This window comes from Equus quagga, chromosome 2 (genome assembly GCF_021613505.1).
Source record: "Equus quagga isolate Etosha38 chromosome 2, UCLA_HA_Equagga_1.0, whole genome shotgun sequence".
Lineage (NCBI taxonomy): Eukaryota > Metazoa > Chordata > Mammalia > Perissodactyla > Equidae > Equus > Equus quagga.
Genome location: NC_060268.1, coordinates 169,928,405 through 169,954,495, shown reverse-complemented (window position 1 = coordinate 169,954,495; position 26,091 = coordinate 169,928,405). Strand labels below are relative to the sequence as shown.

General features: G+C 39.6%; 1 protein-coding gene across 1 annotated transcript in view; it reads left to right on the top strand.

Moving 5' to 3' along the window:
* Positions 1-455: 455 nt before the first annotated feature.
* The window catches only part of SHTN1 (shootin 1), a 97,253-nt gene continuing 71,617 nt past the window's right edge, over positions 456-26,091 (top strand). The window contains exons 1-3 of the mRNA XM_046652145.1: positions 456-740; positions 15,772-15,824; positions 25,050-25,110. Coding sequence (XP_046508101.1) covers positions 683-740; positions 15,772-15,824; positions 25,050-25,110 — 172 coding nt within the window. The 5' untranslated portion in view covers positions 456-682. The remainder of the gene's footprint in view (positions 741-15,771; positions 15,825-25,049; positions 25,111-26,091) is intronic.

Genomic DNA, 26,091 nt, shown 5'->3' with positions numbered 1-26,091 from the left:
CAGGTGCAAAATTTACAACACTGAGCCTGCCCCTGCGGGCACCTAGGTTTTCCCACATCGCCCCAAGTCCGCTGTGTGAGACTTGGGGAAGAAGCCTGGGTGTTTACTGCCCCTTATTTCCTGCTCTACTGCGGCGGCGCGCGGACAGCGGCCCTCGGGTGGCGTTCAAAGTGGGGTTCCCACAGATGCTGCAAACTAAGGGCCATTTTTCTGCTGAATGCGCGTCTTGATGTCCAGGGGGTGGAGGCGGAGAAAGGGGTCCAAGAGCGAGCCAGAAACCAGACAGACAGGTCTGCACGCCCTCCTGCCTGCTCATCCTGCGGCTCCGGCCTCCGTGCACAAAGCTGAAGCGCAGCGGCCGCCGCAGGCTAAGGCTCGGGCTGCGGTCCCAGTGCCACCGCAGGTCTCTCCATCTACCCCATCTCCTGTCCCCGGGCTGCTAGTCCGTCCCCGCCCCCGCCCCGCGGGCTGCCTGCAGGTGAAGCACCGCGCCCGCTGAGTAGGTGCGTGAGGATGATCTCACTCGTGCGCTCCGCGCCAGGAGGAGGAGGAGCGGGAGCAAATCCAACTTCCGGGTAGTGAAGCCGCACGCCACCGGCATCTTGCTTTTTCTTCCCTCCTCCCCGCGTTGTACCCCTCGCCTCTCCCTCCTTTCCTTTTATTCCGGGCCCCACCTGCCAAAATGAACAGCTCGGACGAGGAGAAGCAGTTGCAGCTCATCACCAGTCTGAAGGAGCAAGGTAGGCGGGCGCGCGGCCGCCAGGTGCAGGCAGCCCCGGCTCGTGGGCGGGGACGGCTCCGGGGCGCTGGGTTTGGGGCTGGTGGAAGCTGGGCGGGAGGTGTTGGGGCCGCTGTAGCCCCCTTAGTAGCTCCGTCACCCGTGGAGAAGCGTCCTCCGCGCCCGCGCGCATTGGAGAGCCCAGGGCCAAGAGTAATGTGCGGGTGCCGGGGAGTGTCGGGCCCTGCGGTGCGGGAGGCGCTACCCGCTGGTTGCTTTAGCAGACGATCGGGAGTTGGGGGAAGGGACAGGGATTGGCGCGGACGACGCCCCACGGTACCAGCTTCCACGCGGGTGTAGCGAGTAGGGCTGGCTATCTTGGGAGGGGACGTTTTGGGCAGCTCAGCTGGCTCTGCTCCCTTGGCTTGGCCCCACCCTTGTACACTGGCGCTGGGAGGCCTGCAGCGCTGCTTCAGGGCCTTTCCAGCTTTTCATTCTGGTTTGGTTTATTTCCTCTTTTTTTTACCCAGCTAGGATTTTCAGGCCTTGGTGTATTTTATCACTTCCCATTTTTGGCAATTTATTAGTGAGTCAATACCCTGCCTGTGTCGGGCTTCCTGAATTCACACTTGGCTCTGGTCCGCAGGAAAGTCGGGCCATGTACATACATGCATTTCTACACTGCCTGGTAACTGGAGATTATGCCTTAATAAACTGTTTTAATCAATCATTTTCATCACTTACCACACTTCTGAACAAAGCCAAATTAGTGATCAAATGTGAACCTTACACTTTTAAAATTTAAAATTATTATTACCCTGACCAAAGGTGGCCTGCGAAGATGGGCCAAGAAAGAGAGAAAACATAGCGATTTAGGAAGTAAAAATGTGTAGGAACATGTGGTTTTTTGAATAACTTGCTGACATGGCCATTTAGTGGGAGGGGGCCCTTCTCTGTCGCTAGTCCTAGTATTTAGTCGCAGCTCTTTCACTTCTTTTGGCTCAACTCACCAACTCTGTGAACTTGAAAGTCTCTTCCCTTCCGTGGGTCTTGTGTTGATCAAGCCCTACCTGACTAAAGGCAAGGGCTAAACCAGATGATTTCACTAAGTCCTGACCTGTTGCTCCTTGAAACCACGAACATACCATTTGTAAGGATACGTGGATTCCTCTGGAGTCCACACTCCTGAAAACAAATCTCAACCTGACTGTTTACTAACTGTGTGACCTTGGGGAAATTATTTTACCTCACTGAAATGGACAGACACATTCCTTTGTGGTATCTAGCATCTAGAAAATGTTGGATAAAAATGGCTTTCGCCTTCCCAGTACCTTCAACTCCTATCCTATATTAGCCTAAGGTCATGAAGTCACAAGCATCAGTGAATCTAGTGGGTGGGCATAATGCCTTTATCTGGAATTTCTCAAGTGTTTTAGTGAGGGGCTGGATTCTATTAGTATTTTATTTCTAATAACAGCCCCCCCCCCAACATAAAGACTCTTAATTCATATTCTAGACTTTTGGAACTTTCATTATTGGTAATATCTGTCAGTGGTTATCAGATCTTTTTGATGGATGGTCAGTTTTCAAATAAAATAAAAAATTTTACTTCTTTTATTCTGTATGTGATTTCAAGGATGGATTAAAATTCAGATAATCTACAAGTTGTTTATATTTGATTTTGGAACACATTCTCTGTTGGATTTGTGAGCTGATGAAAAAGGGAGCATTCTTAAGTTTCTGATTCTTTTCTTGTATTATATTTGGAAAACAGACAAATCCATGGCATTGGTATTTTTAGAGGATATTTTTCCTTGATTATAAGTATATCAAAGGCAATGGAACAGTTAGACTTTGAAATTTGTGTTTCTTAAAAGGTACACCTTTTTTTACGGTAGTGAATCTGGTTACACAGGTGTTGGGATTTCTTCAGCTCACAGTGTGATTTTTATACATTGTGACACCCGGGCATTTGTTTGTCATTGGATCATAGGCTGTGATAACAATTGACTTATTTCAAGAGTATTTAATTGCCATTTGACCTATGGAACTAACTAGGAAGCTAGGGATTTGAGATAGAAAAATAGGCAGTTAGGTGTTTGGGCTCTTACCAATACTATGATCAATTTTGCATGCTATTGGTTTCTATGATTTATTTTTGAAAATAGACAATACTTTTTACTACCTGTTAACATTGTGAATAATTCCACTACTCCTATTTAATGTGATCAAGAGGGCTCATGATCAATTAGTCTGTATTCCTTTTTTAATGCTGAGTGTACATTAATTTATTCCTTTAACAAAACCTTAGCAGGTACCTACCATATATGAGGCTCATGTGCTAGGCATTGGGGGTTGAGATGGTAGACCAGACAGTCCCTACTCTCTCCGAGTTTCTTGTCAAATAGACAGTCATTAATCAAATAATCATACAAATAAATTTGTACAATTATACATTTTTTATTCTAGGATAGATTCTTAGAAATGGAGTTCTTGGATTAGAGGGCTTGTACACAGAGTTGTGCCAGACATTGCAGAAGTGCCCGCCAAAGTGGCTTTACCGGTTCACGGTCACCCCAGCACTGCCCATTTCCCCACATGCTGGTCAACATTGACCAGCAGCAAGCTTTACTGATTTTGACAGCCTGACAACTTTCTTAATTTTTGCTGGTCTGATGAACAAAAATGGTACCTTTAAAAAATTTGTGTTACCTGGTCGTCAGTGGGGTTTGAAATCTTTTTACATGTTTACTGGCCATTTAGGTTTTATCATATCGTTCCTTCCCTAGTGAGTTGTAAGTCTAAAATTTGAGCCCGTTTCCCCAGGAGAGTGTTCAGAAAGAGGGTTCCTATCTACTCTAAATGGCAGAGCTGACAGCAGCCTTCCCTAATGTGAAGGCTTCAGTGGTGTGGTGAATAAGGTTGCTTTTGACAAAAGTTGTGAAATGTAATGACAGAGTCTGTCATAATATGAACAATCTCTAATTTATACTTACCATTCCCTAAGCTCTATGTCTTATAAATCACACCCACTTCTGAATTACTTCAAAACATTGTATGTTCTCTTTTGGTGAATGGTATAATTAGCTATATTATGTCTTTCTAGAAAGTTATATTATGTCCCTTTAAAAAAAATTAGCCAGTGTGCGATTGCTTGTGTTCAAGCAGATGTTGAGGTAATGAGGTAATTCTCTTTTTGTCTTTTTGGGGCTTTATTTTATTGGACTGATTGACATCTTTAGTGCACTGAGAAATGGCAACTTGGGATACTATTTCCGATGCATATTTCCTAGCTACTAAAGTGGACATTTCCCTTGCAAAACATCATACAATTTGCTCCCTTTCCAGAATTCTGTGGGAAATGATAGATTTTGCTCAGCATATATTTAAGGTACATGATTTCTTTGCAATTCATTCAACCCACATGCATTGAATATTTATAGCCAGGCACTGTGCTAGGCATCAGAGGTATAGAGATGAATAAAACCTTGTCTCTGCTGGTGAGGAGTTCCTAGTCTAGAGATGGTGATAGGCATTTATATTCTAGGAAGAGTGTCTAATTGGCCTAGTTTGGGTCATGTGTTTAAATCCTTTGGCCAGGGAAAGGCGAGCTGGCTTGATTGGAAGCCTCACAAAGACCAATAGATTGGAGTAGTTGTCCAAAAAAGAATGGGGTGCCACTACCAGAAGTGGGAATGCAAGCCTGGGCAGACACAAACAACAGATGTCCACTAAACTGGTCAACGTAGTAGTGATGTGGCATGTGGAACTTGTTGAGAAAGTTTTGAAGAGAGTGACTGACAGTTACCAATGAGGATGCTCTAATGTAAGACCAAAACAACTACCACCACCACCAAACCAAAAGTTGTGGGCTCTTCTTGGGCTAACACTACTTAAAATGGGTTTCCTATGGTAAGATAACTGGTTTTAAATCAAGTTAACCTCCTTTCTCTTTAAAGTTGGTATCATTTTCCCCAGGATTGTTGACATAGTGCTTAAGGTTCAGATGGAAATTTAGTCAAGCTTATTCTTGGAGCCGAGTTAGTAATTGAAAGAGGCTTCTAGTGTTCCTTTGGCTTCTGGGCTAGAAAGTAGCTAGAGCATTATTTTGACAAAAGGGGGTGAAACTATTGTCTACCACAATGACCACATCAGTCTGGAAAAGCTGAAGACTTTTCAGTGTTGGATCCATACAAAGTCAGTCAGCAGGAAGCTGTCTGGGGCTAAATGATCGCTTTGGTGTCAGGTGCAAACTTGTCTTTACACCACTATTTTTCCAAGTGTGGTCCAGGGGCCAACTATACCTCAATAACCAGGGTACATGTGTACTTACTTCCTTAATTATGAAAAGAAGCCTGGTAAATTTATTTTTCTTTGGTTACATTTTTGTAAAGTTTTTTGCTTTTACAACAAAGTATGATATAGATTGAGAAAAGTGCATAAAATATAAATGAACATCTCAATGAGTTATTAAAAAAAAATGTTTCTAACAACACTTAGAACATTTCCAGAAGCCCCTTCATAATCCCTCTGATCACTATCACCTTCCTTTCCCCAAGTATATTCAGTGTCACCAAAGATAAGTTTTGCCAGTTTCTGAAATTTACATAAATGGAATCATACAATATGTATTATTTGCTTCTGTGTTCTTTCACTCATTATGTGTGTGAGATTTATCAATATTATAGCACAGAGTTTTCTTCATTTGAGTTGCTGAGTAGTATTGTGCTGTGTGAATATGCCAAAAAAATTTTTTTAAGCTAATATACTTTAGGTCATGGGTCAACAGACTTTTTCTGTAAATGGCCAGAAAGTATTTTAGGCTTTGTGGGCCATGTGGTTTTTGTTATAAACCAGTTTACTTATTACAAATGCAGTTTCCTCCTAAAGTTGGTGAGCTACTGCCCAAGAGACACCAGTTGGGCACTTCTCCATGGGAGGGATACTCAGCATGGGCTGAGGAGCTACATCTTCTAGTCAGAATTTCACCATTCACTTAACGCGTCCGCTAGGTAGATAAATCTTACTTTTGTTTTATTAAAAATTAAATTTAGAAATAAACATATGCTTATAGAAAAAATAAGCATATAAAGTGAAAAGTACAATTAACTTATTCCCTCTAACCCATTGTTTCCCAATATTTATTTCATTATACTCTCTTAAGGAGTCTTTTTTGACATTTTTCCCCCTAATTGCTTCCCCTCTCCATGAAATTTTAATACCACAGATATAGTATACATCTGTTTATGTACTGTGATCCTTTGGAGGGCTACAAACCTTTGTAATATCTAAGGTTTTTTTTCTCTTTGAGGTGCTGCACCCCATTGATAAGCATGCTCGAACCCCATTTCCATTCCTCAGTTATCTACTGTTAACCTTTTGTTGTATTTCCTTCCAGAAATTGTATATGTATGTACATATATATTTCACTTAATATATATTACAGAATTTATATCCATGCATATAGAGCTAAATGTTTAAAAATTGATTGGCTAGTATTCCTCTGTACGGATCTCTCACAATGTATTGTCCCCTAGATGGGCACTTCTGTGTTTCTGTATTTTTACTATTAAAAATAAATAATGCTTTTGGCAATAGATAAGAGTTGGAGACATCAGATGAACTCATGTTTAGCTTAATACAGATACAGATGTTTTACATACAGAAATATTTATAGATATGTATGTATGTATTAGATTAGTATACACGCATGTATTTCCTTGCTCTGTCAGCTGAGAGTGTAGGTGTACAGTAGCAGTGAGCACATCTAACTCAGAATGTGGCTTCTAATACCGTTCTCCAATGAAAGGACCAGTGGTGGATCCTTTGGGAGGTGCTTAGGTCATGAGGATGGAGCCCTCATGAATGGGACGTGTTCTTATAAAAAGAGGCCCACAGAGATCCCTCCTTCCTTCTCCTAACACCATCACATTGGGTATTAGGATTTCAACATATGAATTTGGAAGAGACACAGCATTTAGACCACAGCACAGACCAACCCTGATACGATGTAGGAGGGGACTATAAAGGGTGTGAATATCAGGAGGTGGGAATCATTGGGGGCTTTCTTGGAGGCTGACTACCACAGAGTTGGTGGGTGAGCATTAGCCTTTTCCTTGAGTTCCACCTGAATTCTGCAACAGAGAGGCAATTCCCAAAGTTTGCCTTCTTAGAAGCGCTGCACAGCAGTCTGAAGACATGGGAAATCAGACTCAGGTTAACCTTCACGTCCAGTCAATACATTTTTATTAGATACGGAATCAGGGATGCTGCTTTGTATAACCCTGGAAGAACAGGCATCTACATAAATGAGGCCCTTTGAAATGGCCCTGCTTACTGCATTCTCAGTGCGGCATTAAGTGCTGCCAGATTGGGGACAGAGGTTGTCTTAGAGAAAGAAAAAAAAGGAACAGGGCTCCTAGGAGAAAAGGCTGATTCTAGGGCTAGGGTCACTGGGACAGGAAATGTACACATGAGCCTGGAGCATCCTGTAGTACTGGAAACTAAGGAAGTGCTCAGACAAATAAGCCCACAGTGATGGGGATATGTCAAAGAGATACAGTAGCCAACTGAATGAACTTCCAGTGGCCAAAGATGGAACAATTTGAACACCAAAATATTGGATTATAACCCAGAGTATAAAATAAGTATTCATGGGTCCACACTGATATAAATAAATGATTGAAAAAAGAGACAAATATTCCATACATAACAATTCCAAGTAATTTATGTAGATTGTCCCGCTCAAAGAGGTGGAGCATAACACCCTGCTCTTTAAGTATGGGCTGTGCATAGAGATTCCCTTCCAAAGAGGACAGTGTGGAAAGGGGAGAAAGAGAGTAACTTTACAGTGGAGAAACCTGACAGACTTTACTTCCGCTAGGTGATCAAGGTCAACTTCAATAGCAATTTAAGTCATGTTGATGGTGTGCATGTTTGATATGAGGTGATGAAAATGGTGTTTCACCTCTGCAGTTTTCCCCTAAGAACCCATAGCCCCAGTTTAATCATGAGGAAAGCATGAGACACATCCCCATTGAGGGGCAGTCTAAAAAATAACTGACCAGTCCTCCTCGAAACTGTCAAAGTCATCAAAAACAAGGAATGTCTGAGAAACTGTCACAGCCAAGAGGTGTCTAAGGAGACATGACAACTAAATGCAATGTGGTACCTGGATGGGATCCTGGAACAGAAATAGAAGATTAGGTAAAAACTAAGGAAATATGAATAAAGTATGGACTTTAGTTCATAATAATGTGTCAATATTGGTCTATTAATTGTAATAAATGTACCATACTAATGTAAGATGTTGATTATAGGAGAAACTTGTGTAGGGTATATGGGAACTCTCTGTACTATCTTTGCAATTTTGCTGTAAATCTAAAGTTCATAAAATTAAAGTTTATTAAAAATAATGTTTCTTAAATCCGTGTACGCATATATCAGTAAGTGCAGCTGTAGGAAAAAAATCTCAAAAGTGGAATTGTTGGATCCAAAAAGTGAGTGTATTTTAAACTTTGTTGTGCTGTAGATTTTATCCTATAAAGCTGTTACACAGGCAGGCTTTGCTTTAAAATGTAGAAGGAACATGAGTTTTGTTTTTCTCTGTTTACCATGCTGGCTAAGCATTTTAAACATTAAAATATGAGTTCTGAAATTTCTGTATGCTACAATGAACAGTAGTATATTAGGATCCTTTTAGTTACTTAATTTTATCTCAAATCCTCTGTCACACAAATCAGGGTATGATTCTATTATATATATATATATATATATATATTTATTTATTTATTTGTTTTAAATGAGACTCTTTGGGAGCAGTTTTAGGTTTACAGAAAAATTGAGCTGAAAGTACAGAGAATTCCCACATTGCCCCTCCTCATTTCCCCTATTATCATCTTGTATTAGTGTGGTATATTTTGTAGAATTGATGAGCCAGTATTCATACATTACTACTAAAGTCCATAGTTGACGTTAGGGTTCATTCTTTATCTTGTACATTCTGTGGGTTTTGACAAATGCATGACCTGTACCTACCAGTATGTTTTCGTACAGAATAATTTCACTGCTCCAAAAATTCCCTCTGCTCTGCCTGTTCATCACTCTCTCCTTACCCCATCGCAACCACTGATCTTTGGACTGGCTCCATAGTTTTGCTTTTTCCAGAAAATGTCATATAGTTGGAATTGTATAGTATGTAGACTTTTTAAACTGGTTTCTTTCACTTAGCAATATGCATTTAAGGTTCCTCCAAGTCTTTTTTTGTAGCTTGATAGCTCATTTATTTCTTTTTGTCACTGAATAATACTCCATTGTATGGATGTACCACAGTTTATCCTTTTACCTGTTGATGAATATCATGGTTGCTTCCAACTTTTGGCAATTATGAAGAAAGCTGCTATAAACATTCATGTGGCGGTAAGGTATTGGGGAAGGGAAGTGTTGTATAGTCCTGTGATAAGGTCTCAGTCTTTTAGTGAGCCTGTGCCCCTGAGCTATGACTTTCATAAGCGCTTCTCAGGTTTTTTTTTTTTCCTTTTAGGTGAGACAGGAAAGCTAGGGGGCGCTGGAGTTAGGTATATGCCTTCCCCCATGTGGAAGGCTAGAGGGGGCTGAAGTTGGGTATTATCTCCCCCCAAGTCTGTTAGGCTCTGGTAAAATAATTTCTCCTAAGGACAGGCCTTGTTAAGACGAACAGAATGCTCGTATTTCCCAGTGGCTACTTTCCCCCTTCCCCACCAGAAGCAGTAGGGAAATTTTTTCTGATATTCACTGGGAGGACCTAGCAGCACTCCTGGAGGTAAAGCTCACCAGCATGTGGGGGCCTTCCTAAGACTGGCCCACCCCCTGGAGTTTTTAACTCTCAAACTTATTAAAACTGAGCCTCCGGCAATTTGTCAGTCACAGTTTAGGTTTTCCTATCTTCGTACTAGTTGGTGAGGAGGTTCTGCACCTTGGCTTCTGCTCTAATAACTTGTGATCCTCTGTATCTGCCTGAGTATCTCCCCAATTTTTGGAGTAGCAATTTGCCCTGTGACCTCAATTCTCCGATGAATCTAAGAAGAGTTGTTGATTCTTGGTTTGTTCAGCTTTTTGGTTGTTGTGAGGACAGGAGTGTCAATTTACAAGCTCCTTACATGCCAGACCAGAAACCAGACTTATATATGTATTTTAACATTACTCAGTTTCCTTTCTTTCTGTTGGTTAATTTGAAGCCATTAATATAGTGTGTTGAGAGTACTTTTTAGGCATCATTAATTTGTTAACATTGAACTATATGTTCTACCAAGTAATGAGTGAATTTCATGTTTGCCATAATTTCTTTTTGGATGTGAAATCTGTTGCCTTTGTTTTTTGACCAGATTTTCCAGTGTGTTTTCCTTGGTGTTTCTAATGCTTTAATGAACAAATGAGGTATAAATGACTTCTCTTTCTTCTCTGGCTTTACGAGCAGGACTCATTGGGATGTGTGCAGAAGGGAATAATGTCCTAATTGAACATTATATGTTATGACTCATGTCCTCATTTCCTGTTAGTAAGAAGTATTTCAAAGCTCCATGAGTCTCAAAGATGCATACTCAATGGATGAGAATCTCCATTAAAGAGCTCATGAGCTAGCGTGTTTTTTTTGGTTATATTTGATGACTATTTAAATCTTCATTTTTATTAAGTATCCTGTTATGTGATGTAAGAGACCCTTTCAATATGGGAAGAAGAGTATGTGCACTTTCATAATTTGTTCATGTGGGGACCTGGATCCATTCTTCCTTCTTCCTTAACACACATTTATCAAGTCAGGCATTGTGATAGATGTTGGCATCTGCATACATAAAGATAAAGTCCTCACCCTAGAGGATTATTTGTGGTCTAGTGCTTTAGCACACTGCACACAGTACTGCTCAGTAGTTTTTTACATGAATGACTGTGGGAATCAGACTCGTTCTGCCTCCACTATTTCTTACTGTGGGATTTGACTTCTCTATGCATTTGTGTCTTCGTTTGTTAAATGAAGATGTTAATGTTTGGCTTAATTGCTCTACATCACAGATTTATATCAACCAGCCATTCACTCAACATAAGCATTGGCTCTGTGCTTGATATTCTGCTGGGTCTAAGGTATCTAGCAATGAATTGAGTGGGAGAAAAGACAAGAAAACAGACCTATGCTCAGATAATTTATAATGTTATATGTAGATGCTCTAATAGAGATGTATGACCAGTGTACTCTGGTAGTGTATTAGAAACATAAGTGCTGATTTTTGCCTGAAGTATGGGGGAGGGTTTCTTAGAGGAAATGACAGTTGAATTGCGTTGAAAAGGAGGGGCTAGGGAAGATGGGAAGGGGAAGACCTTGTAGGCAGAAGAAAAAATATTTGTAAAGGCACCTGGGTATGAAAGGTCTTAGATGGTTCAGGGAAGCTTGGGACTTTGGGTGTGATGGAGTGAGTTGTGGTCTCTGAGGCTGAACGGTGGGGAGAGAGTGGAGTCTCAGATTGTAAAGCTAACGTCTTTGGGGGCTTTTAAACAAAAGAGTGAGATAGCCAGGTTGCTTTGTTACTATGCTAACTACTTTATAAAGAATGAACTTGGGATAGAGGGAGACTAGAGGCTAGATGAGAGGGTTTTGCCATTATTGAGGGTCAGAATTAGGGCAGAGATACTAGCTGTAGAGTAAGGGCTGGTTGGAGAAATGTTTTAAGAGATCTGAGCAGTTTCATGTTCCTTTGGAGGTGGGAGAAAGTGAGGAATCAAGGAGGATCCTGAGGTTCTAGCTTGAGGACCAGGTAGATGATGACGTGAATGAAAGGAGGTCCTGCATACAGGAAGTGGGAGGTTTGGATGAAAGGGAGGTGATGAGCTCACTTTCTGACGTGTTGAGCCTGAAGTGTTTTTAGGGTATTTGGACAGATGTCCAGAACAGTACTGTCCAGTAGAACTTTCTGCTGTGATGGAAATGTTTTGTGTCTACTGTCCACTCTGGTAGCCACTAACCACATGTAGCTATTGAGCACTTGAAATGTGGCTAGTGCAATTGAAGAACTGAATTTTAAATTTTATTTAATCTTAATTAGTTTAAATGTAAATAGCCACATGTTGCTAGTGGCTACCATATTTGACAGTACAGGTCTAGAAAGTATTGGTTGGAAGTACTGATCTGGAGCTCATGCTAGAGATAGGGTGACTAACGTACCTGGGGCTGAGAGGTTTCCAGGGACACTGGACTCTTCAGTGCTAAAACTGGGAAAGTCCCAGGCAAACTGACTGTTGTTCAACCTAGCCAAGGTGTTTTGGCCTGTAGTTATCAACTTTTGTTGTCCTGTTTCTGAAACAACCAACTCTTCTCAGTCGCTTCCTGGTCTGGCTATGTCATGATTTGCAGTTTGGAAAGAAAACTCCTTTTTTTGGCATTAGGGAGTTAGAAATAGAAAACCAGCATGATTCTTGAAACACATGCTCTCTGCCTGATACTCTCCTTGTTTTCTCCACATCTTCCTTTTTCTTCCATTCTATGCTCTTATGTAGTGATTCCCCACTTTGGCTGCACATTTGAATCACCTGGGGTGCTGACGTCTGAAAAAAACATATGTATGGATGCCCAAGCTCCACCCTAGACTAGTTAAATCGGCATCTTGGGTTGGGGGTCAGGGGGTGGGGAATAGTGGAGGGGGGCGGGGCCGGTGTTAAAAGCTCCCCAGGTGATTCTAATGTGCAGCCAGGATCGAAAACTGCAGCTCTCAGACATGCTTCCACTTCTTTGGTGCCTTGTTTTTTACTAGAATAACTACAGTTGGTTTTTATCCCCCTTTCTCCTCCCTTTATTTGTTGGAGGATAGTAATACCTAGGGTTTTAGAGGTTTTCTGCTCTGCCATCTTTCAGGTCATGTGTGACAAAAATAAGCTGGAAACTGAGGGCATTAGGGAGCATCTAGTCTCTTGTCATGCACATGAGACTTGATGTACTTTGCTGTATCAGTAATAACCATGGCTGACATGTATTGAACGCTTAATATGCCTAAGGACTCTTACGTCTTACAGGTTAACTCACTCAGTCTTAATAACAGCGCTATGAGAGATGTGTAATTGTTATTCCTGTTTTCCAGATGAGGAATCTGAGACTCTGATTAGCCAATTTGCCCAGGGTCCCCTGGCTAGTAAGTGCTCAGGCTGGGATTAGGCTGCACTTTTTAATTACTCTGCTGTATGACCTTATAGTACAGTGAAATATACTACACTTGTAAACCCAAGAGATGAAGTCCTCCCCAAACTGTGGATATCTTTCATATGGCAGAGAATTGGTCAGATTCATCTTTTCTTTTGCATTGGTTAATTCAAGATTTGGAGGATCTCTCTCATCAAATCACTTGAGCTGTGCAACTCACTTAAAAAAAATTTCAAATTGTGTGAGCCAGTTCTGAAACAGTAAGAAGGCTTTCTCTGTGACCCTTTAGCATTGCCAAAAAAGAAGCAGCTGAATAATATTGGTCATTTCAGTTTTTGCCAGTTTTCTTGAGGATAGGGTTATGTATGTCTTCGCTATGATATATAGGTATATATGTGTGTGTGTGTGTGTGTGTAAATATTATTAGGACAGTGAGCTTGGTTTTTTAAATTCAAAGAAATAAAAATAGGAGTAAATATTTTTTTCCTTTTATGCCCTATCCCTCAAGGGTCCCCTTGCTGCTAACAAGCGCTTGAATTCTTCCCATACTTTCCTTCTCCTTTCCCTGTACCTGCTTTATTATTATTTTTTAAGTTGCACTTAGTCACAAGATAGCATATTTTCTGTGGTTTCCATTAACGTATGATAGGTGAAGGATTCTCAATTAATGCTTTTCATTAAGACCCATTAATGGGGAGTCTACAGTGTTTCATCTGGATTCCATTGGCAATATAATGGAAGAATAGTATTGGTGTTTTAAAAAAGCCTTCAAAGCCGTTATATGATGTTTTAAATAGAAAAAAATTTTCCTAACGTCAATATGAGATCATGGTTTTACAAGCCTCTGTTATTTGTTTTGTACATCTGTAAAAGTCAGTCATCTAGAATAGAGTGGTAAATCAATTTTGATTTTTCAGCTTCACCTACATATATTTTTAAATGTCAGGTAAACCAAAAGTCTCTTGATAAAATATATATTTATTTTTTGAAACAATATTAGATATAGTAATAAGACTTGGGACATGGCCATAGACTACCAATGGTGTTAAAAATGCATATTTTTAGAAGCTCTTAGTTCTTCTTTCTCTCTGTTAAAGAAGGAGGGGAGCGGGGCCCGCCCGGTGGCGCAGCAGTTAAGTGCGCACGTTCTGCTTCAGGCAGCCTGGGGTTCGCGGGTTTGGATCCCGGGTGCGGACATGGCACTGCTTGTCAAGCCATGCTGTGGTAGGCGTCCCACATATAAAGTAGAGGAAGATGGGCACGGATGTTAGCTCAGGGCCAGTCTTCCTCAGCAAAAGGAGGAGGATTGGCAGCAGATGTTAGCTCAGGGCTGATCTTCCTCAAAAAAAGAAAAACAGGAGGAGAAGAGGTATTTTATTGATTTTTCAGAACTAAGGACAATTTAGTTTATACTCATTGGTTGGGGTTTGTGTGGTGAAGGCTGATGAGTGGCTGGTGTGCAGAGCGCTGCATTCTGTGGTCAGTCAAATCTTTTCTGTGGAAAACATCATTATTTTTAGAAGGGCTATGTCTTTACATGTATACTTTCAGCTGTTTTATGGGCTACTTTTCAAGGATTTTGCGGGGGTATGACTTCAATAAAATTGTCCATTCATTCTCATTTAGATAGTCATGGAGTGCTAATAAAACTTCTGGGCACTGGTGGTGTAATCCCATAAATATTTGTTCATTTGAATTGGATTTTAACGTTTCCGTCCTCCCATCACGGGAGCTCTTCTGAGTCCTTTGGATCACTGTTGGAGGAAACAAAGCATGTACTTTACCGTGTGAGTTGTCTGTTTTTGGGGTGTTCTTTACTCCGGTGGTTAGAATCATATACTTCTAGGATTAATAACCAGATTATCTGGGATGTTCTTGAAGCCACTGGTTTCAGATTTTTTATTTCCATCTTCAGGTTATTCATAGAAATAGGAAGATTTGTTGGTCTTTTTTTTTTTTTTTTAAGAAAAACTGAGCTTTTCGTAGATAAATTTAAAATTTTTTTTAAAAAGTCAAAGTATAAAAATCCAATCTGATGATTCCCTAGCTGTCTGCTGCCAGTGAAGGTGCTGGTCTGGGAGTGGGCAGCAGTTCTGCCAGGCCTACCTTACACATTTTGCTCCATCATTAATCCTAGATCATTCTCTTTCTTTCCATGATGCACTCTAAACATTGTATTCTCAGCTGTAAGGATATCTAAAAATGGTGCTTTGGCATTTGAATGAATGATGAATGTGGGGGTTCAGGTTATCGTATTTTTCTGGCAATAGAGGGTTTTAAGTAGAAAACCACTGTTTTTCCACATAGTTAGAAATATTTCTGAACAATTCACATATTTTTCCACCTTAGTGAAATGAATCTGGCTGGTATCTGGTCATGGTTTGGTGATTGATGTCTTGCAGTACCTGAAAATAGTTGTTCTTAGCTGAATGGTCAAAGCATAAACTTTTTGTTCTGTGGATAAAGCAGTTGTGTGACATAAGAATTGAATGTGCAAGCTTACTTTATTTCCTGGAGGCCGATTTAAAAAATAAACCTTTGATAACAGCATCACAGACTAATTGTGCTGGAAGGAACTTCAGGGAACACCCACCTATTTCCTTTCACAGCACCAAGTGCTGGGCATCAAGAGCAGTGACTTGTCGTAGGTCTCTTGTGGCTCATAGGTCTTACTGATGATGGAGGGAGAAGTGAATTTCAGCTTGGTGGGCCCACATCTACTATGGCCTCTTTTTCTTCCTTACTCTTAAAAGCAGAGGCCCCTCTTCTGTGGCCTCTTCTTCACCCCACCCCCAACCTAATAAATAGACAGTACGGGCTAGTTGGCTTCCCAGGTTTTCCTGCAGTAAACTTTTGATAATGTTATAATGTTGCTTTCCTTTTTTTCTTCTAGCAATAGGCGAATATGAAGACCTTAGAGCAGAGAACCAGAAAACAAAGGAGAAGGTTTGTACTTTACCCTTTTTTTCCTTTCTTACATATGTAAAAGCCTGGACGGCATGGCGCATTGTTCTGCCACCAATTTCAGTTAAATGCGAGTGAGAGTTTTTTTTTTTTTCTATTCTCCTGCCTGTGTGGTTCAAGCTAATATCAACTCCAGGCTCCAGATGGTAAAGAATAGCAGGCATGCCACAGTGGGCGCTGCTCTGGGAGATTAACTACACAGCTAAATGTGCAGCAAGGCACCAGGCCAAGCACCACAAGCCCCTGAGAACTGTAGTTTTTCCCTAAGAACTGTCAGATTTGGGATTCTAGTGATGGAATTGAAGCCCTGAGACATTTACCTTTGGGGCTTAGACATATGAGATTCTGGGGAGAACTCTTTGGAATTAGTCATTGGTGTTTAGCCCAAATGGCTCCGGAAACCTTTTGTATGTTTGCTTCCTCTAAGTGTATGAATAGTATTCTGGAAGTGAAAAACCTCCAACGTGAAGATGGGGAAACCTGGTTAATATTTTCAGCGGCTCTGGCAGTTTTATCTTTAAACTGGTAAATAATTAAATTCTGCTTTCCTTTACAAACTACTTACCTTCTTGTCTCTAAAAATGTCCACTTAAGATTTGTGAATGTTTGTTAATACATATTTTTTCCTTGTATATATGGGGAGGGGACAAATGGAAGGAAAGGCTAAGTTAAAAAAGGTAGAGGGACTGAATAGAAAATGAAAAGTAAGAGAGAGCAGAACTGTCCATTATTATTTTCAGATATAAACAAAATTTACTTCTAGAAATTACTTTGATAGACCAAATATTTCAAAACATAACGTCCATGGTGGCAAATTAATAACAGGTCTTTGTGGTTCTTAAAGAAGGTGATCATCATTGCTGTATGAAACCTCATCTTTAAAATTTCAGAGTAAGATGCAATGAATATTGGCATTGCGCTAAATATTTGTAAAACCTATGACATATTTGGGTGTATTTTTTGGGCTCTTAAGAGTCATATTTAACTTTTTCACTCATATTAATTTGTTACCTATATAGCTGTAGTATAGTGGGCGATATTAATGGTAAGTACTCTAGTTCAAAGCATGTTATAATGGATTTTTAGATAATTATTTTTCAACCAGTATTAAGGCTCCTTTGCTCATTTATAAATAAATCCTTGGTGTTTGGTGAATCTTAAGTTTCTTCTCTTCTTTTAATCAGGCGATTCAGGGAACGGTAGGTGAGGGTGATGAAAATATCCATGACAGAAGGTGGTTGGCGCATGCGTCTCTAATATGCTGAGAAGGTCACAGAAAATAGTTTAACAAGATTTCTAATTCTAACACCGTAACCACCAAAAATCACAGATGTCCTGAGGATTCCAGCAGGTGGGGAGTTTCTGCTTCAATCCTGAGTCCCTAATGCCCCATAATTTGAAAGTCAACCTAACTAATGGGTGATGCTTAGGCCAGATAGCTTAAACCTTTCCCTAAGATACCCAGCCATCTTCCAGCTCTAGGAGAAATCCAAGAAGTTGTCAGTCGATTGAGTCTTTTCCATAGATGTTCCTGGCCCAAGAGGGGAAGAGCAAAACAAGTTGGAGGAGTTGATTCAGGAGCACTCTTTGACTTAACCTAGAAGATATGAGGAGGGAAAGCAAACAAGTGTCTTCATGCTGTAGAGAAGGATATAAAAGGTGAATAAACATCAGAGGAAGAAGAGCAATTTTTTTCTCTTTTCTTCTCCTTCTTTCATCCTTGTTTGTTTGTAGACCTAGCATTGCCCTAAAAATAGTAGATGTTCTATAAACGTTGATTATTGGTGGTGACGATGGTTGCTTAACTGAGAGCCCCTTTCTGCAGTGAGTTTTTAAGTGAAGCATCTGTTAAAGTGGAATTATAGGTAAAATGCATTTGATAAAAGAAGGATTATAAATTACCTCAGCCCATTAACTGTTTACATGTTTCTCTGCAGAGTATGGCCTAATACTTTTGCAACATCTGGATGCATTATTGACCTGCTTCTATGCTGGTTCTTTAAAAATAACTATTAGCAGAAATGGGAAGAAAAGAAATGAAAGCAATGTGGAATGCTATGTGGTTGGGTAAAACAAAACAGAGTGGTTTTAAGTTCTCTGCACTTTGTTTATCTTCTGTTAAAAGACTATCAGTCTTATTGCTGCAGATTTTTTCCCCAAAAAGGAGGGCTGTATTACAAAGGAGGGAAGCATATAATAAAAGCCTTTTATACAGCACAGAATGAGTAAAAGCAGCTTTAGTTGCAGAGGTGGTCAGTGGAGAACACCGTTTTCTCTGGTAAAGCACTTACTTGTGCTTGTCTGGGTGAGGTTTGTGCAGCGCACATCTGCAAATGTACATGGCCATTCCTATCTCATGGCCCCAAGCCAGAGTTCAGTTAACTCAGTCAAGCATAGGAATCTAAAGTAAGCCTCCTTTTGCTATAGTTAATTTGATGCGGGGAAATTTTGCACGAGTGGAAGGGACCGAAAAATACCATTTCAAGTTATTTCTTCCTTCCACAGGTCCATATTACGTCTAACTATCTTTGTTGCCAGGTCATGAAACTTATCAGTGGGAGGAGACGGTGGGTATGATTCCTTCGGGTAAGATCTTTTTAAGCCCCGTTTGGAATCTGAGACAAGTCGTAGGACGTGAATCTCTGCAGAGCAGGCAGTTTCTTAAGAGGCTGTGTTTATTAAGAAGTCATGTACGTTCACTTACCTCCCTCGTGTGATGCTCCAAACAGCCCCATCTCAGCTCCATTGCACAGAGAACAGGACCTCAGGGCTTAACAGAGTCGAATGCAAACATGAGTCTTCTGACCACAAATGTTCTTTTTGAAGCAGGTAAACTTACGGTAACCAATTGAGTCTTTTTCCACAGAGGTCTTGGTTTTATTCTTAATTCTTTATTGTTAGCTCATGAATTTTCCACAGCAAATTATCAGACTCAATACTTTTCTGAATCATTTGCCTTCACCATCTATTGGTTTCTTTAAAAACTAAAAGTTAAATATCAATCTGACGTCAATCTTATGTCAGAAAAATTCGTATGCGTGTGTGTGGGTGTGTGTGTGCATGCATGCATATAGATTCTAACATAATGCATTCAAAGGATAAGAGTAGATTTGGGAGGGTGGGCCAATGTTTTAATAATCTTTTCCTTTGAAGTTCTCCCTTTCAAGGAAAAATGTAATGTTAATCATTTTGTGTTTTTTATGAATGTCTTTGAGGATGGAAGCAGAATCTGAGTTTATATGGGAAGCTTTTTTGAAGGGAAAACTTTTTATTGAATGCCTTCTAAGTACCTCTCTGGGGCTTAAAGAAAAATATATGAAGGCCCCATTCTTGAGTAAAACCACTCTAATGAGGGACACAGGCAAGTTGACAAATAACTGTGATAAATTGTGCTGTTATAAGTGAATGCCTAGAGTTTTGGGGTGGGATGGGAAAAGGACAAAAGATAAGTTTCCTACTCAATTCTATGTGACAAACTCTTATTAGCCCTTAATGCTTGGCTTAAGTGTCACTTAATTTTTTTCAAAGTCTTCTCTCACTAGCAGAATTAATTGTTTGCTTCTTTATAATAAAGCATCTGTATTTTTTTATGTACTTATTACATTTTATCAACCCAAATTCATTGTTATCAAAATATTATATGGAGTACAAATAAGTTACATGGGTTTTATTAAAATGTAAAACCTTCCGTTTTGGTTTTTTCAACATCAAGGTAAGTGGGGATTATGGAGAGGGTGTTACTTTCCGTTATTTTTTGCTTAGTTTCTGAATGGCATTATCAATAGTGTGTTAAAAAGTAAGAAAGCCTACCACGAAGTCAACAACCCTCACAAATCTCTTTTTGGGGATATGGAAAAATAGAGGCCTATATATTTTAGAATCAACCAAATAAAATATTTTACTTTGCTTTGAAGCAATCACCATATTCAGACGTTAGTCATGCTTCTACAATTGAAGGGCATTCTCTTCTGACTCATTCAGGATCTTTGTCATAATTGTTTGGAGGTTTTTCCTATATGGGGGGCAAAGCCTCACTGAGCTTTTAATGGAATAGCTTTCACATTTCTCAGGGTGGCGGGGGTGTGTGGAGTGCACATCAAAAGAAGGAAATCTGTATCATAGAAGAATGTCTGCCTTTAAACAGTATTTATGTTTAATATTATGTCCTGAGATTGAGTTTTGAAATGAGTAAATGTTTAAGTGGCTGATTAGAAGTCGTTTGGGTGAGCTACTGTAACAGTGCATCAGGCGGTTCTGTCAGCTTGCCAGGAACAATGAATGAAAAGGGAATGAGACAGACACTTTCTAAGACTTATGTTTCAAGAAGCAAGATATATGACACTGTTTGCATCTTGGCTCAGTTGTCTATTGTTAAAATTTCTTCCTCTTGTGTAAATTTCAGAGGTGAAGGTCCCAACGTATTTTATTAAAAAAAAAAATCAGTAAAGAAGCCACTTTAAACAGCAAGATATGCATCCATTATGCTAACTGTTCATGCATAATACATCCACATACATGCAGTTTCTTTAGAACAGAGTGGCAAGTGGTTGTGCCAGAGAAAAAGTAATTACTTAGCAGTTTGAAAGTGAAAATGAGTCTCTTATTAACAGCAATCTATCCAGAAACAAAGAGCAAGATCTCTGTTCCGATGACGTGTGTTTCCATCCGAAACACAATCCCTAAAATTTGGAGAATGCTGTAAGACAGCTTGAGGGGGCAGCTACTACTTATTGCCTGTGAAAATTGGAGGGAAAGAACTTTGAATTGGAAGAACACCACCAAGAGAGGAAAGTGAAAGGAATTCCATTCTAGTGAGAATGGTTTAATTCATCGTGTTCTTTAAGGATAAGCCCAGGCGAGTTCTAGCCGAACTTACATAGGTGGAACAATAGAATTGTCGATTATTAAAAATGATTTGATGGTCCTCTAACTGCGTCACCAAAGATTCTAAAACAGGTAAATATGCACATTTCTGATGCTATGCATGTTTAAATGTTTAAATATTGTAATTGGACATAAAAGGAATGAACTTCAAGAAAAATAAGTAACAATGGTGTGGGGTTGAGACCTCTTCAGACTTAGTGTTATAGCCTCTGCTATATGTTTGCTTCTGTACCGCAGTATTTCTCTCATTATAGCAAGAGTTCTTATAAATTGCTTGTCTCATGTTTGCTCTTTCTTGGTAGATCATAAGTTTTGTGAGGGCACATGGTCTGTTATGTTCCCCACTGTGTTCCTCCCAGTGCTTAATGCACTGCCTGGCACGTGTTGGTGCTGTATGAATAATTTATTCAATGCTCAGAGGAAGGAGATAAAGGCATTCTGTGATTACAGTGGATACCTGCTTAGAAGTCTAGTTCAGTCCACTGTAAGGTACTTGTCTGTGTATAGATTGTCTGCTCCCTCGATGTTGTGTGTGTGCAGGGTGTGTACACACTTCTTGGGCCCCAAACTGGGCTTTCTGTAACTGGCAACCCTCCATTGCATTTGTGGACCATGGAGATAAAAATGAATGTTGGTGTTAGTGGAAATTAGACACAATTTAGAATATTGGGGTTTTTCTCGTATAAAATATACACATAAGAAAATCTAAAGATGCCTTGGTGTCTATATTAGTTATCTGTACGTCTGCTGAGCTCTGTTAAGCAGACATTTTAGTATAAGCAATAGTTGGACGATATATGAGGGAAAAGAACGGAGCTGCCCAATTTGGTGGGGAGTGGGGGGAATGCCACTTCACGCTGGAAAGACTTCCCTCTGCAGATCAGTTGCCAATGCTTTGAAATGCTGGTTTAGTTTCAGACGCCAGGTATCTGCCTGGATGAAGCTCAAGGAAGAGATCTGGAAAATAGCCAGGGCTTCTAATATTAAGAGCTTTCAAAACCAGCAAGGCCAACCTCTGGTCAATTCACCACTTCATAAACAGCCAAAATGGAGACTCCAGAATAGGTATAATGTTATCCAGCTTGCTTAAACCAGCACTTGTGCTGCTGGGTTCTACCCCAGCCTTGAGCTACAGAGAATTGTTGGGCATCATAATTAGGTGATGTAGGCCCAAGAACATCTGTTGCTATTGCTAAATCTTCATGGGCAATTCTCACACAAAAAGAAGCAGTTTCTACAAATGGTGCAGCTGCATGAGCAGGGTCGAGGAAGGGGTAGGATGGGTGAGGGGCTTCTGTGGGACTTAAAGATGTGACGCTCTTCTGAGAATGCCTAGAGTCCTTGCTGACTTCTCTCTGTTAGTAGAATGAGAGAAAGGTTACGAGCTATTTTTCTGGGTTCTAAAATGATGAAGTAAATGGATGTTTGGATTTCTGCTTAGTAAACGGGAACGTCCCCATATTTTGCTCAGCTCTGGTTTGGAATCGGTAGCTGCATTTGCAGCATGTGTAGAGCCCCTCCCCCAGTTCACACCGCTCTCAGTATCCATAGCAGATGGTAAATTCTGTGGCTGCCAGTTCTATCACAATGTGGTTGCAGAAAATAGAAAGCAAAGCAACATGAAGACCCCTGATAGAACACAGCTGGGGTTGGGAGACAGCTTCTGAATCTGCTGGTAATGACTGTAGGGTTGGGGTAAAAGTATATAGCTGGACTATAAAAATTGGTTACTTGCATGTTGGAATTAGACTGTGATGTTGAGACATGTTATTAACTGAAGCCTGTCTACCTGGGCTTTATGAGCAGAGAGCATGGCATAAAGCCTTACTTTTGGGGGACTGGTATAAGCCTACCTAAAATTGTCATGTGTTGCCAATGACCCATACATGGTAGCTGCATTGGTGGTTTGTGTGTGATATCAGTTCGCGGCCTTTTTCTGATTTGAGTGGATGGAGATAGAGTACCATCCTGTTTAATGCTCTTGTCTCGCAAAGTCTCAGTGAAAACTCTGGCTGTTTGATTTAAGCGAGAATTAAATTAACCTCCAGTTCCTGCAGGTGGAGCTTTGAGAGGTCTATAGAAGAATCCATTTAATCAGGCATTTAATCAGGAGCAACACTCCAAAGCACCAACTCTTAGATAAAGACGGGTTTTCACAGGGCATCTTCTATCTTCAGAAATGCCAGATTAATAAACATGAGATTAATTTGAAAGTAAAAAACCAGATCTATTTCATTTGGCAATCTTAACTTGAGTTTGCTTAGTTAGAAATTGTGTTTCTTTTTGTGCTTTAGACTGTACTGTGCCTTGTTGGAAGTGAGGTGGACAGACAATTGTAACACATATGCACTACACAGAATTAACTGTTGTTTTTTTGAAATTTAAAAATAAAAGGATGCTACAGATAAAATTGAAGGTCCCCAGTGTTGCCCAACCCTAGTCGCCTTCCCCTCCCTATCTTCTAAGAGACAACTGCTGTCAAATTTTGTATATATCCTTCTATTTCATGTTTTTATACTTTTATATATACCGTATGTATTGTGAAATACACAATATAAATATATAAAGTGTTTTGTGTGCTTAAAGTATCATTTGATAGATATTCTGTAACTCATTTTACTCAACATTATGGTTTTTGAGGTTTACCGATGTTGACTCATAACTTTAGTTCATTCATTTTCTCTGCTCTGGAGAGTATTGTATGATTTGACGGAGTATTTTATAATACTCTGTAGAGTGTTATACCATGATTTATTGTCAGTATAAATGTTGAGCATGTTTGTATAGATCGTCTTGTATATATTACTAAGATTCTATTAATAGAATCTAGAAGTAAAATTGCTGAATCACAGGGTATCTGCATGGCCAATTTTGATAGTTTATTTCCAAAGTAGTTAGGCCACTTGATGCTTCCACAGCAGCATGTGAGAGTTTCCAGCTCCTGGTGTCAGACTTTTTCAGTTTTTGCCCATCTATTAGATGAGAATATCTCACTTTTAGTTTGGATTTTCCAAATTATCAGTGGAATAATAATGTTTTAGCCACTGATATTTGAAATTAAACATCTCCAAAGGCATGAAATACCAGTATATTTATCTAGCATACTGGGACTCAAATATAATTTAAAGTTGTGCTTTGTTCATATGGTCCTCTTATTATTACATTATACTATTCCCACAAAATTAAAATTTTAATCATCACTCTAGTAGATGAAATGGCTTTTTAAACTTTTAGACTTTTTTGGTGAAAATATTTCTAAAATGTCTTATACTTACCTGTTTTGTGAAATTCAGGATAAATTGAATTCAGTCCTCATAATGAACATTAGGTTTTTAAAAAATTCATTAATGGTGCTGGCCTGGTGGCGCAGTGGTTAAGTTCGCACGTTTTGCTTCAGCAGCCTGGGGTTTGCCAGTTCAGATCCCTGGTGCAGACCTAGCACTGCTTGACAAGCCATGCTGTGGCAGGCGTCCCACATATAAAGTAGAGGAAGGTGGGCATGGATGTTAGCTCAGGACCAGTCTTCCTCAACAAAAAAGAGGAGGATTGGCGGCATCTGTTAGCTCAGGGCTAATCTTCCTCAAGGAAAAAGAAAAATTTGTTAATACCTTCAGGGCCTGTTAATATAATAGATACTTGTTTCTATACTAGATGCCTTAAAAGGTCCTCATGCTTTAATAGTTATTTTTGCCTTTTGTGGTCTTACATCCTAAAAGTCTTTTCAGTGAGTCCTCCTACTTTTTAAAATTAAAAATCAGTTTATGTCCATGATACATGCTGATTGTGGGATATTTTATCTTATATCCTTTTAATATGCTTCCTTCTCCTATTCTCAATTCTAAGGACACGGGATGATCTTTTTCTGGAGTGAGAGAGTGCATGGGGCCTGTGGCAGCAGGCTGTCTTCATTTCATGGTCACTTCCAGTTGTGCACCAGTGTTCTGGATAGTTGAAACTACCTGGTTTTCAGGGTATCTGACTTTCGAATGAGTGGGATGTTCACTGTATTAGCAAAATACCTACTTAAAAAGAGGCACACATAGTCTCTTAAAGAATGAATGCGTTTTAACTCAAGGATGTTAAATTGGTCCGTTACTGAGGAGCTAATGAGCAGTAAAGGTGACTCATTATCTTAGAGGGTCCGAGAAAATTGGTTGGATACAAATGGTACAAATACCTTGTGATCGTTAATGCTTTTTTAAGGTTTAAAATTTTTGTTTTCTTTTCATAAAATTGCTGTTGTCTATTAGTTTGCTCTTTCTTGCCTTTCTAAACTTAAAGTTTATGATACAAATTTAACATTTCCTTTTTCTGTCATTTCAGTGTGACAAAATTAGGCAAGAACGAGATGAAGCTGTTAAAAAACTGGAGGAATTTCAGAAAAGTATGTAAGCATTTCAGTGGAATTATTATAAGACACATAATTGTTTTGAGATTGTGTGAGTAGACATGAACCCTATGTTTAGCTGCTGATGCATTGGGCATCCAATCCAGAGAGCAAGAATTATCTTCCCATTTGCCCCCAAAATGCCCTGGCATTACGGCGATTTTTAAAGAAATGAAATGAGCATTACTGTTTTATGAGTATGTTATTATAAAAGACAGTTTTTACTTGTTATAAAGAATTTTACTATGCAGAACAGTTAAAGGAGAACAAAAATTACTTGTTATCTTGACTCTTTGAGAAAAGCCAAAGTTAGTATTTTATGATCTTTCCTTGCTGGTCTTCTATCTGTACAATGTATGTATCTACAGAAAAGTACAGTCAGACTTTGCATTCAATCTTACAGCCTGCTTTTTTCAGTAAACAGTATATTATGGTTATCTTTGCATGTCTGTAGAGATCTATATCAGTTTTAATTGTCTGTAGTATTCTGTTATATGATAGTACCACAGTTTATTTAAACATTTCCAGTGATAGGTGAATTGTTTCTGGTTTTTGGTTGTTGTAAATAATTCCATGGCAAGTAATCTTATACATGTATCTTTATAGTGGTCTTCTTAGTTCCTTAGGTTAATTCATAGAAAAGGAATTCTAAGTTCACAGAATTTACCCATTTTTAAGAGTTTGAATGTTTAAAATAGCCCTCTCACCAAAGAAAGTTATATTCCCACAAAGCTGTAATACTCTTCTTCTGAATTTTTGCTATGTTATTTTTTTATTTGATGTAAATCTGTTATTACTTCATCCCCTTAGAGAGGTAATGTCTGATCATCTGGAAGGATGAGATGGAAATATGTCATGGGAAAAGGGCAGACCGTAGCAGGGAAAGTGACTCTCCCCCTTGGAAGCAGAGCCTTTCTCCATGTCCTGCAGATGCTTTATCAGCCAGGCTGTTTGATTATATCATAAAGTGGTGACTTG